The 13,431-nt window shown below is 40.3% G+C and overlaps 1 protein-coding gene across 1 annotated transcript; it reads left to right on the top strand.

Annotated features, from left to right (window-relative positions):
• Window positions 1-466: 466 nt before the first annotated feature.
• Window positions 467-12,718, top strand: LOC115195658 (phthiocerol/phenolphthiocerol synthesis polyketide synthase type I PpsD). The gene is made up of 7 exons (XM_029755747.1): window positions 467-481; window positions 657-732; window positions 1,553-1,706; window positions 3,189-3,349; window positions 5,470-5,676; window positions 6,150-6,331; window positions 6,427-12,718. The coding sequence occupies exons 2-7, from the start codon at window positions 675-677 to the stop codon at window positions 11,980-11,982; spliced, it is 6,318 nt and encodes a 2,105-aa protein (XP_029611607.1). The 5' UTR covers window positions 467-481; window positions 657-674; the 3' UTR covers window positions 11,983-12,718.
• The last annotated feature ends 713 nt before the right edge of the window (window positions 12,719-13,431 follow it).

A 13,431-nucleotide genomic window follows, 5' to 3' on the forward strand; every position in this document is an offset into this window, starting at 1 on the left:
TGACACTAGCAAAAGGATGACTTTTAGTTGGTTGGTGCACCATTCCATTCCTCTGCACCAGTGTTAAGGAAATAGCTTTTTCCAGCCATGCTCCTTAAAATAACCAGACAGCTAACTCGGGGATGTCGGTGCCCCAAATGCAGTAGTCCGGCCTTGCTTCCCAATGACCTTCAGAGCAACGAGTTCACCTGTAGTGTGTTGGTCCAGATCAAATCCAACGTCTTACTTGCATGTAGCAATTATTAACAAAGATAAAATCCGAATTCACATCAGTTCTCTTATCTAAAATTGCACTTTCTTTGTGTCCTAGGGTACTTTCCCACCCTTTGAAGGAAGCAATGTAAGGGTGAAAGTTCTAAATCTTTTAGACATTTAGGTAATGATTAACCTAAGATGTTATGAAAACGTCTGAAAGAAAAACTATAAAAAGTTAAACTGAGACATTGATTTTATTGCCAAATGAAGATTCAAGACTGATGAGGTAGGTGCATGTTAAAGTAAGCTCATTGATCTGAACTATTTACTATTTAATACAATTGGAAGGAAATGTTTTTACATTTTATTGCAAGAACATCAACTATCTATTTTTTGTTTGATCGCGTAGTCAATAACATTTTCCTGAAGATCATGAACTCATGCCAGTTCGCTCTTTGCAGTTTCTGACAGGTGTAAAGATGGGAGATGATGAGGACGACATTGCTGTAGTCGGTATTGGCTGCAATTTCCCAGGAGGTAAAACTTTACATTTTTGCATTAAAAAAAGGGTTCTGAAAAAATATCTAAATAATCTTGATGTGTTAAATCACTACAGGACATGCAATGTGATGCAGTCACCCCAGCTCAATTTTGGCATTGTCTGATTACTTAAAGTGGTTCCCACTATTTCAATTGAGATTGATTTGACAAAAACAGACAAAAATCTATTAATTTGAGACATCAAAGTGATAGTATGTAATTAGTATGTGTTAATTATTTGTCTTACTGTTTTGGTGTGCATGTTTACAACCAGTGGAGGGTAAATGTAAGTAAATGCAGTTTACCCACCTTTATTGATTGCATAACAGTTTACAGATGAAGGTTTCTTAATTTGAGACAGTTTGCTACAGCAGGAAAATAATCCTGCAGCAACAGGAAATGTGAATTATTATGTGGATTATAAAGTCAAACATTTCCAAAGTTGAAATTACACACGTTAGAAGCTTATAAATACACTACAAGTTTACAATTCTCACAACATAATAGTGATCAAATTAAGATCCTACATCTGTACCCACATGTTGCGGAAAAATGGATTGATGGTATTGGTGTGTTTTTTAGGTGTGACCGGCGATCAGAGTTTACCAACCGATCACTATTTACAATTATATCTGAATTTAATTTAATCTCAATTCTGTCCAAAATGTAAAGATCTCTTGACTTTGGAACACTAACTTGTGCCAGCTGTCCACCCAGCTGCATCACTGGTGCAATAGTAGTTCTAATGTGAAATATGAAATAACTATCCTGATATTAACTTTCCAACTTTGAATGAAACATTTATGTGTCTGTACAGGAGAGGGGCTTGACAGTTTCTGGAAGGTTCTATTGGAGGGGAAGAACTGTGCAGTGCCAATCCCAACTGAGAGATTTGACTGTTCCCAGTGGTATGACCCTGATGACAACAAAGTGGGGAAATCGCGCACAGCGAAGGCTGCACTTATTGATGGGTATGCATTTTTGCCTTGTTCCTTGCATTCAATAAATAAGAAATAATTTTCAATTAACTAGGTAAGAACAAATTCTTATTTACAATCACGACCTACCCCGGCCAAACCCTAATGACGCTGGGCCATTTCTGCGCCGCACTATGGGACTCCCAATCACAGCCGGCTGTGATACAGCCTAGAATCAAACCAGGGTCTGTAGTGACGCCTCTAGCACTGAGATGCAGTGCCTTAGACCACTGTGCCAACTGGGAGCCCTTAAAATAATGAATGCTTAACTGGAGCAAATTTCATTACAAAAAGTGCATTTGTCCCCAGGATCAACATTGAAACACAGTTCTAGCTACTCTTTTTGTAATACCTCAGAAACTCAATTTCAATTTCCCCCAAAACATCAGTTATAAGATAAGACATTAAAAATGTCAAATCAAATTCAAAAAATGATGGCTTCATTTGTAGAGCAGAATTTGAAAATGGCTGTTTAGATTTGATTAATCAAAATCTCTAATAAAACAGGTTCATGTGCAGCAACCCCACATGCAAAAATGTTGACATTTGGATATTACGTCATATTGAGGCGTATCTATTTATTATGGCAATTGAAATACTTGGTATTAAGATAAGGCATCATCCTAGATACCATTTCCTGCCGTTGTGCCCTTCAGGAAGCAACTTAACCCTCTATAATTAAAGTTTTAATGTCACGTGCGCAAGTACAGTGAAATGCCTTTCTCGTAAGCTCCAAACACAACAATGCATTAATCAATATCAATGTAGCACTAAAAATAACATAAGGTGGAACAAAAACACGTGAAATAAAAATTTGAAATAGGTAGAACACAAGAAAGTAAGAAGCTATATAGAGAGTCAGTTCCAGTACCATAATTACAATGTGCAGGGATACTGGAGTGATAGAGGTAGATATAGTGTTTTCAGAAAGTATTCACACCCCTTGACTTTTTCCACATGTTGTTGTGTTACAGCCTGAATTTAAAATGGATTAAATGTTTTGTCACTGGTCTACACACAATACCCCATAATGTCAAAGTGGAATTATGTTTTTCAAAATGTTAACTAATTCAAAATGAAAAGCTGAAATGTCTTGAGACAGTAAGTATTCAACCCTTTTGTTATGACAAGCCTAAATAAGTTCAGGAGTAAAAATGTGATTAATAAGTCACTTAAGTTGCATGGACTCACTCTGTGTACAATAATAGTGTTTAATGTGATTTGTGCATGACTACCTCATATCTGTACCCCACACATAAGGTCCCTCAGTCAAGCAGTGAATAAAAAAAAAAGATTCAACCACAAAGACCAGGGAAGTTTTCCAATGCCTTGCAAAGAAGGGCACCTATTGGTAGATGGGTAATATTCCTTTGATATTATCAGAAGTAGGTAGCAGTGGCTAGTCCCAATTATGTTAGCAATCTGTCACCAGAGACTTAAATCAAACTAACTTTACATTTCCAATCATTTTCACAGGTTCAATCAGTTTGATCACAAGTTCTTTGGCATCACTGAAACGGAAGTGGAACAAATGGATCCCCAGCAAAAATACCTTCTTCAGTGTACGTACAGGGCTCTAGAAAATGCTGGGATGCCAATGGAGAAGGCCAGTGGGACCAGGACAGGGGTGTTTTTGGGTAAGGTGAACAATATTCTGTTCTCTTATACAACTGGCATTTAGTCATTTTAAAAGTAAATCACACTCTTATAAGAAAGGGTTCCAAAAGGTTTCTTTGGCTGTCCCCGTAGGAGAACCATTTTTGGTTCCAGGTAGAACTCTTTTCTCCTATGGGGACAGCCAAATAATGTAACGGGATGGGTACTGGCGGCAGAGAAGTCAGGCGCAGGAGAGCGAAAAATGATTTACAACGGTGTCGTTTAATAAACATAAAAACCACCGTAAACAGAACAATCAATGAATGGGTCAAACAAAACCCGGTATCCACCAGCATACTGTGCACAAGCACTACAAGAAACAATTCTGGACAAGGACATGGGGGAAAAAGAGGGTTAAATACGCAACATGTAATTTATGGAATTGAAACCAGGTGTTAGGGAAGACAAGACAAAACCAAGGGAAAATAAAAGGTGGATCGGCGATGGCTAGAAGGCCGGTGACATCGACCGCCGAACGCCGCCCGAACCAGGAGAGGGACCGATTTCGGCGAAAGTCGTGACAAATGATCCTTTTAGGTTCTAGCATATTTTGTTTTTTAAGAGTGTAGTTACAACAATTGTAATGTTTAGTACTGCTACTATGAACCACGGTCATTATATGCTCAATAATAACATTTGGAAGTAATTTGTAAATCATTAATTATCATGGCAACTATAGTAATAGTAATTACACCTACACTACCGTTCAAAAGCTTGGGGTCACTTAGAAATGTCCTTGTTTTTGAAAGAAAAGCACATTTGTTGTCCATTAAAATAGCATCAAATTGATTAGAAATACAGTGTAGACATTGTTAATGTTGTAAATGAATATTGTAGCTGGAAACGGCAGATTTTTTATGGAATATCTACATAGTCGTAAATGCTCAAATGTGCCCCGGTGCACAACTGAGCAAGAGGACAAGTACATTAGAGTGTCTAGTTTGAGAAACAGACGCCTCACAAGTCCTCAACTGGCAGTATCATTAAATAGTACCCGCAAAACACCAGTCTCAACGTCAGCAGTGAAGAGGCGACTCCGGGATGCTGGCCTTCTAGGCAGAGTCCCTCTGTCCAGTGTCTGTGTTCTTTTGCCCATCTTAATCTTCTCTTTTTATTGGCCAGTCTGAGATATAGCTTTTTCTTTGCAACTCTGCCTAGAAGGCCAGCATCCTGGAGTCGCCTCTTCACTGTTGATGTTGAGACTGGTGTTTTGCGGGTACTATTTAATGAAGCTGCCAGTTGAGGACTTGTGAGGTGTCTGTTTCTCAAACTAGATACTCTAATGTACAAGTCCTCTTGCTCAGTTGTACACCAGGGCCTCCCACTCCTCTTTCTAATCTGGTTGGAGCCAGTTGGCGCTGTTCTGTGAAGGTAGTTGTACACTGCGTTGTATAAGATCTTCAGTTTCTTGGCAATTTCTCGCATGGAATAGCCTTCATTTCTCAGAACAAGAATAGACTGATGAGTTTCAGAAGAAAGTACTTTGTTTCTGGCCATTTTGAGCCTGTAATCGAACCCACAAATGCTGATTCTCCAGATACTCAACTAGTCTAAAGAAGGCCAGTTTTATTGCTTCTTTAATCAACACAACAGTTTTCAGGTAACATAATTGCAAAAGGGTTTTCTAATGATCAATTAGCCTTTTAAAATTATAAACTTGGATTAGCTAACACAACGTGCCATTGGAACACAGGAGTGATGGTTGCTGATAATGGGCCTCTGTACGCCTATGCAGATATTCCATAAAAAATCTGCAGTTTCCAGCTACAATAATCTACGCTGAATTTCTGATCATTTTTATGTTATTTTAATGGACAAAAAATGTTATTTTCTTTCAAAAACAAGGACATTTCTAAGTGACCCCAAACTTTTAAACGGTAGTGTGTATTTTCATACTTTTAAGACAGAACAATAATAGTTTTTTTTACTGATTGTTGTACACAAAAAACAAACATGCAAACACCAAAAGTCAACACTGCATTATGTGACATGCACAAGTATTAACATACCACAGATAACTTTATGTTTCCATTTAGAAAAATATTAAAATATGTTATTATTTTCAACAAACTGTAACAAAGTATGTCTATTTTCATTGAAGGGCTAATGAACAGAGATTATGAACAATCTGCTGGAAGTGTCAACCCAAATATAATCAACCACTGCACCGGCACTGGACTAGCTATGAGTTTAGCATCCAACCGAGTCTCCTACGTCTTCAACTTCACTGGACCCTCAATGTCCATTGACAGCGCCTGCTCTTCATCCCTTGTTGCACTTCATTTTGCTTGTCAAGCCATAAGACAAGGTTGGTAATGTATCATATTTACATTGCACGTGCATGGGACATTTTGTCAATAAAATTATACCTGACATAATTCAATACTAAAAGAACATGGTCGGTATCTCATTACAAATTATAAAGCGGGGAGTTTGGGTCCTGGATGACTGTCTGAAACAGAATTTCAGCCGTGTGTAAATCAGACAATATACCACGGGTATGACTCAAAAATAATTATTTACTATTCTTTTTATGTTAGTAACCAGTTTATAGCAATAAGCCACTTTGGATTTTTTTTTATATATATATAGCCAATATACCACGGCTAAGGGCTATATTCAGGCACTCTGCGTTGCGTCGTGCGTAAGAACAGCCCTAAGCCGTGGTATATTGGCCATATACCACACCCCCTCGTGCCTTATTGCTTAAATATACCATAACCTCTTGGGCCTTGTTGCGTAAATATAATCTTAGGTATTTTATATGCTTTCATTTATCAGGTGATTGCGAGATGGCCCTTTGTGGCGGTGTCAGCTGTATCATACAACCACGAGTCTTTGTCGCTCTCAGCAAAGCAAAGATGATTTCCCCTGAAGGCACAAGCAAACCTTTCTCCAGCAGAGCAGATGGCTATGGCAGAGGAGAGGGTTGTGGGGTTATTCTGCTGAAGCCACTGAAACAAGTAAATATTTTATGTTTAACTGTCACAAAATTGCTGTCAATGTTTCTGACAGGCTACACGTGATATTTCACACTGATTATGTATTAATTACCCAGGCTCTCAAAGAAAATGACCATGTATGGGGCATCATAAGAAAAACTGCTGTAAACCAAGATGGCCGCACAGTCACTCCAATCACCAAGCCATCCATGGTCCAGCAAGAGGAGCTGCTCCGCAGAATCTATTCACAGTCTGACCTGTCAACTGTCCAGTACATAGAGGCTCATGGGACTGGAACTCCAGTGGGGGATCCCATAGAAGCAAGCAGCATCTCCAAAGTAATTGCCAAAGCCAGACCTCCAGGTTCAGAAACACTCCGCATCGGCTCTGTGAAAGGCAACATTGGACACACAGAATCTGCAGCTGGAGTGGCAGGACTAATCAAGGTACTCCTAATGATGAAGCATGAAATCATTGTCCCTTCACTGTTCTACTCTGAGGATAGTGCCAGTATAGATGCTAAAGCCTTAAATGTAAAGGTTCCCACTGAAGCAGAAAAGTGGGGAGATTCTGTTGAAAGGGTTGCAGGGATAAATAACTTTGGTTTTGGAGGAACAAATGCACATGTTATTGTCAAGCAACACAAGCAGTCACAGGTTTTTAGAAAGAGTGGTAGAAAAGCACACAAGTATTTTGTCCTCTCTGCGAGTTCGGAAAAGTCTATCAGTATGATGATGGAGGACACAATTCAACAGATAGACAAAGACAACAAAGTTGATTTAGAAGCTCTTGCATACACATCCGCTTGTAGGAGAAGTCACTTAAAACACAAATACAAGAAGGCTTTCAGAACTTCCTCTCTGGTTGATCTAAAAGATCAACTCAAGTCTGCCTTGAGTAAAACTCCCTACCCCTCATACTCAGATCCAAGGTTAATATTTGTCTTCTGTGGTAATGGTGTGACCTACCAAGGCATGTGCAAGGAGCTCCTGAAACATGAGCCTGTGTTCAGAGAGAAGATCAGGGAGGTGGAGATACTTTTCCAAATGTTCAATAACATGAGCATCTTAGAGCGACTTGAGAGTGAGTCTGAGAGTAAGGACTTTTCAAAACCTGATGTTGTCCAGCCCCTACTCTTTGCCATTCAGGTTGGCATTGCCAGTCTCTTCAAGCACTGGGGCATCAAACCAGATGCCATTCTTGGCCACTCTGTTGGAGAGGTTGCTGCTGCCCATTGCTCTGGTCTGTTGTCCCTTGAGGATGCAGTGAAGGTGATCTACTTCCGCAGTACTCTGCAGAGTAAGGTCACAGGAGGCAAAATGCTTGTGGTCAGTAACATGGCCGTGTCAGAGGTCTTGAACCTCCTTCCCTCCTACTTAAATAAGGTTTGCCTGGCTGCCTCCAACAGCCCACAGTCCTGCACCCTTGCAGGTGATGCTGATGCTATAGACAGTCTCCATCAAAAGCTAAGCAGTTCAGTCAAGAGTAAGAATCTGTTCCTCCATGTTCTAGACGTCCCTGCTGCATACCACAGCCAGATGATGGATCCCATCCTCTCTCAAATAGAGGACAGTATTGGCTCTTTACAGGTGAATGATGTTGAGACAGAATTGTTCTCCACAGTGACAGGGAAGGAGGTAGAGCAGCCAGACTTCAGCACAGGCAAGTACTGGGCCAGGAACATTCGAGAGCCTGTTGCATTTGAACAGGCAGTGAGATCAGCAACCAAAGACAAGAAGAATGTGGTCTTTGTAGAGATAGGTCCTAGAAGGGCTCTACAAAGAAACATCCAGGAGACTCTGGGAAATGACACCATAGTTATGTCCTCAGTGCAGCCAGAAAAAGATCATGAGACAATGCTGACCACTATATCCAAACTGTTTGAGTCTGGGGTTCAGATCGACTGGGATCAATTCTACAGAGGCTGTGAGGCATCACCAACACATTTCCCTGTGTATCAGTTTGATTCCACTCAGAGAGATGTTATCATTCCTGCATCAAAGATAAATACAGCAGGTACTCATCCTGTGCTAACTCAGACAGGAAGTGAGGGCAATAGCTTTAGCTGTGATCTGTTTTCTGACTCAGTATCTTACTTGCATGAGCATAAACACAATGGTGTTGCCATTGTCCCTGGTGCTTTCTATACTGAGTTGGGTTTGTCTGCTTTCATTTTAAGTGCCAAACCAAAAGTGCCACTCAACACACTGCAAATCAGCATCAGCTTTCAAAGTCCATTTGTTTTCACCAAAAATGCACCAGAGATGAAAGTGCAACTTGAACCAGCAGAAGATGAGACACATATTAAGATACATTCTTCCTCTTCAACCTATGCATCAGGCACAATAGTGTGCAAGCAAGAAAGACTAGTCGAAGAGCAGAACATTTTGCTAAGCTCTATCTACAAAAGGTGCAAGTCAGTGGTGAGCTCTGAGGAGTTTTACAACATAGGTCATGGCGGGTTTCAGTACGGCACTGTTTTCCAGAACAAGGGTGATGTACACTATGGTGAAGAGTTTAAGGAGGCTTTTTCAGTTGTCACAGTTCCAGAGGAATTGCTGTCTCAGTTGCACGACTACTGTATTCACCCTGTAGTTCTAGATTTCCTGATGCAACTCGCTCCTGTTACAGTAGCACACGGATTCTCTTCCAGGCCTGGGTTTCCTGCCAAAATAGGCAGCTTGACAGTCTTTGAACCTTTGCAAAAGGAAATGATTGTTTATGTGAGAGCAATTGATGTAGGAGTTGATCACTTTGAAGTGTGTGGTTGCTTTACAGACAAAGAGGGAAGAATATTGGTTGAGCTTAAGCATGTGATGATCAAGTACCTTGGGAGCCATTCTCGTGTTGTTGAGGAATACTTCTTCCACAATGACTTCAGGGTTGTCTCTGAGGACATCAAGTCCTCTCGGGCACGAAAGGCCTTGGTCTTTTCTGACCAGGTAGGAGTTTCCAAAGCCATGCAGCCACACTTGAGCTCAATGTCTAAATACATTCCCTTTGCACATGCTAAGGAGTTCTTAAACCATGGATTTCCCACACTTCTGGCAAACCTTAATATCTCAGATATCAAGAAAAACTTTGAAGAGGTCTTGTTTATGTGGGGTGAGGAAGAACTCACTTCAGTCAAAACCGAGACTGTTCTGGAGAATATAGTAAACTGCTGTGAGATTTTCCGTCAAATAGTCCTGGAACTAAGGGCGAGTCATTTCCCAAACTCCATCAGAGTAATTACTTACCGGTCAGCAGAGAACACAGTGGACCGCATCAGCCCAGGCTTTGTCCTCTCAGGCATGACTAGAGCATGTGCTGCAGAAATGGCAGATCTTTCCTTCCAGCTGATTGACATCAGCTCTGTCTCTACAGAGGACATCAAAGCTCTGTCTGAGGTCTTAAAGTCATACCCTTGCAGCAAATACCAGGAGTTGGTTGTGAAAGATGGGCTGATTTTTAAATCTGATATTGTGCATACTCCCATGGAAAGCATTGAGAGCTCTGGGGGAAGTATGTCCTATTCAATGTCCGAGGCATGTATCTTTCAGACGGCTGACCCCTACAGAATGACTAGCTTGTCTGCCATTAGCTGTGAGGTCAAGAAAAAGGACATCCAGCAGAAATCAGTTGAGATTCAGCTCAGTAAGATATCTGTTCATTCCTCAGACTACTTTCCTGTTAGTGTCTCTGATCTGCACTTTGGCAAGACAATTTACTGGAACAAACACACATCTCAGAACCACCAGCTTTTGGCCCTTGACTTCAGTGGCACTGTCACAGCTGTTGGGAAAGATGTGAGCAAACTGAAAGTGGGAGACCATGTTGTCTCATGCTACCCTGTTCTTGCGTCCTCTGCGATCATGATTCCTGAAGAAGCATGCTACAAAACAAAGAGGCTCCCATTTCTGAAGGAGGCTCCATGTGTGTCCTACTTTGTTCTGGCATGGGAAATATTGTACAAAGCGTTAACTAGAGTCAAAGAACAGAGAAGGTTGGGGATCATCTCCTCTGTTCCTGATTCTGGTCTGCTCAAGGTTTTAGCCCAAACAGCAAACAAATCAGGATGGAATGTCATTGTAGGGACACAGTGCAATGGGCTGTTTGTAAAAGCTGATAAAATGGATGCATTTGTCCTCCTTCCGCCATTTGACGAATCTCTGTTGGCAAAAGCAGGCAATTTCCCTGGTGTTAGACACATTGTCATTGTCTGTGAATCCCAGTCCCAGTGCTTACTGGCACAGAGCGTTTTCCAAAATGTAAAGGATAGTGTTCGAATGCAAACCCTTCAAATCTCCAGCATCATACAAAGGGGATCACTCATTGCCCAGAAGCCACACATTTATCGTTGGCTCAAGTCCATGCATTTGGACAGGAAGTCATTTGTTCTAGAACACTCTACCTTTCAAAGGTTGACATCAGGAAGCATCGACATCTTGCCTGTTGAGGAGTCTGAATCGTATTTTAGCTCAAAGACCCTGCCTGTTGTGGCACTAGGTAAAGATGATTCCAGAGGCACACTGTCCAAAATTCCTTTGTTGCCTAAACCAAATCAACTTTTCCAAAAGAATTCTATGTACATTGTCACAGGTGGCCTCACTGGGCTGGGATTTGAAACTGTGAAATTCATTTCTCAGAAAGGTGGAGAGTACATTGTCATACTCTCCAGAAGTAGCCCCACACCTGACATAAAGCAGGAGATCTGCAATCTGGAGAAGCAATACGGTGCCCATATCATATGTATGGGATGTGATGTCTCTGTCTCTGAGCATGTGCTCAAAGCGATTGGTCTCATTGGCAAGAAGTTTCCCTCTTGTCCAATCAGAGGAGTGTTCCACAGTGCAGTTGTCCTGCACGATGGCCTGATTGAAACCCTTGACAAATCTCTGTATGAGAAAGTCCTGAAGCCCAAAGTGAATGGAGCTTTGAATCTACACCATGCCACGAAACACTGCAAATTGGATTACTTTGTGTGCTACTCCTCTGTTGCAGCTTTCATTGGCAATGTCTCACAAACAAACTATGCAGCAGCCAATTCATTCCTGGACATATTCTGTCATTATAGACGGAATATTGGACTAGCTGGGCAATCCATCAACTGGGGGCCTTTGAACCTTGGTCTCTTGCTGAACAAGGACCATTTCCAAAGGTTTCTTGAGGCAAAGGGATTGATGGTGATGGATGTTAGAGAGATTCGCGAAAGTCTGGAACAATGCCTCCAGCTAAACAAACCTCAACAGGCTATATGCAAGTTCAACTTCAAAAACATGAAGTACAATGTCATGTCTCAAAATGCCTCATTGACCATGCGTATGACTGCATTAGTGGAAGAGGCAATGCAAAAAGCCAAAGTGAAAGAGTCCCGGTCTGGACATAATGCTGCTTCCTCCTCCCCAAGTGGTTATATCAGATCTATACTCAGTGAAACAATCGGTGTTGACAAGAATGAATTGAATGACGATTCTCCTCTCTCTGCCTTAGGCGTTGACTCAATGTTAGCCATGACTTTGCAGAACCTCATCTTTCAGGAGAGGGGTGTGAATGTGCCACTGGTTAAATTGCTGGACCCAAACAGCACACTGTCGACATTGATATCAAACCTGATGGAGGGCACTGAGGGTGAATCCCAGAATGATGACCAGAAAGAGGGCATGATAGGTGACATGTTCACAAGACTATAGAGATTTCAAAAGCTGAATATTGAAAATAAAGATGTAGATATCAGATTTTCCCATTATATTTGCATGTTCGATCAGATAACATTTAGAAACATTACACATATCATGAAAACAATACTAGCACAAGACTGCAATTACCTTTGGCCTGACCTGGTCCTCACATAACATTGTAACAAAGGTAAATATGTTGTTAATTATCACTAAATTTAATAATATTTGTTGAAGATGTTATGCAATGTTTTGGTAGTATTACAAAATATATTTTTCTTTCAATTTTAGAATGTGTTTTTTTTCATGTTTATAAGTTTGGATCTTGTTGTATTCTTATATTAATCTTAACCACATGTGCTAATGTGTACTGTATTTCATTGTATTATTGTAAAATGTCAAATAAAATTGTATTTCCAATGAACCAGTCACTTGAACCTTAATTCGTTTTTTTTAATTGTATTATTATTTTTATTATATTCATCCCCTGGAAATTCAATTTGTTGTGTGCTCAATTTCCTGCTTTTGGATCAAACACTATTAAAAATTGTATATCTGGGAGGGGGCACAATCATGTAATGACAATGTTATCGGCCTGACCTCTGTCATACTGTAGATATCTTTAAGTTGTCTGACAGAATGTTTCACATAAATCATCTGAAGTTTTTTGTTAAAGTGGCAATCTGGGATTGGTAGGCCACATCAACTGTTTGACTTTAAAAATAAATACTATTGATTCTTAAAGAATACATTTAAATGCCTCATGAGCTTCATTCGCTTGTCTTACCACATCCGAACCCCAAATATATGCTTGTTTTACTGAATTATTAGTAAAGAATGCAAGCAAACACTATAACTTCAAAACATGGTTAAAACAATCATTTTTATGAATTTGAGGGTGGCCAGCACCATCCCTCAGCTGTTTACCAACAAGTGACGGGGTTGAAACAAAAACCGTTCTTTGGGATTGTTGTTATTTACATCCCAGATTGCCCCTTTAAACGAAAGAAATGTGTTAATTGTGTTATTTAGTGTGCCTATAATGTGTATGAGAGGCCTATATTGAAACTACATCCATGTAGCCCTATAATTTAAGAGACGACTATGTGTTATACTTTCATGTATCTTATAATAACGTATTATTTAGTGGAATCTATTATAGATGATTCGTGAGTTTCTATTCAGTGATGGCAAGCACTTGTTATCCACAAGCAAACTATGCTTGGCCCAATGAATAGATTGCCAAATCACGTTGCTGAAAATAATTATTGGCCTTGCAAACTCCAGTTCACCGTCATAATTGAATCACATACTTTGTAGACATGAATGAGTTATTCTTCTCATTAATGTTCCTGTTCAGAATATTATGACCCTACCATCTTCCATAGCATTTGGCTGGAGTGAGGACAGACGCGTCAAGATGCGCTGGCGCTGTGAGTATATCCTCCTTGATTTCTATTAGCT

This window comes from Salmo trutta, chromosome 6 (genome assembly GCF_901001165.1).
Source record: "Salmo trutta chromosome 6, fSalTru1.1, whole genome shotgun sequence".
Classification (NCBI taxonomy): Eukaryota; Metazoa; Chordata; class Actinopteri; order Salmoniformes; family Salmonidae; genus Salmo; species Salmo trutta.

Excerpts from the sequence above, each read along its gene's own strand:
- LOC115195658 (XM_029755747.1), top strand. The coding sequence starts at position 675 with ATGGGAGATGATGAGGACGACATTGCTGTAGTCGGTATTGGCTGCAAT. Across the intron at positions 733-1,552 it reads TGGCTGCAATTTCCCAGGAG|GAGAGGGGCTTGACAGTTTC; the intron begins GTAAAACTTTAC and ends GTGTCTGTACAG. Across the intron at positions 3,350-5,469 it reads CAGGACAGGGGTGTTTTTGG|GGCTAATGAACAGAGATTAT; the intron begins GTAAGGTGAACA and ends TTTTCATTGAAG.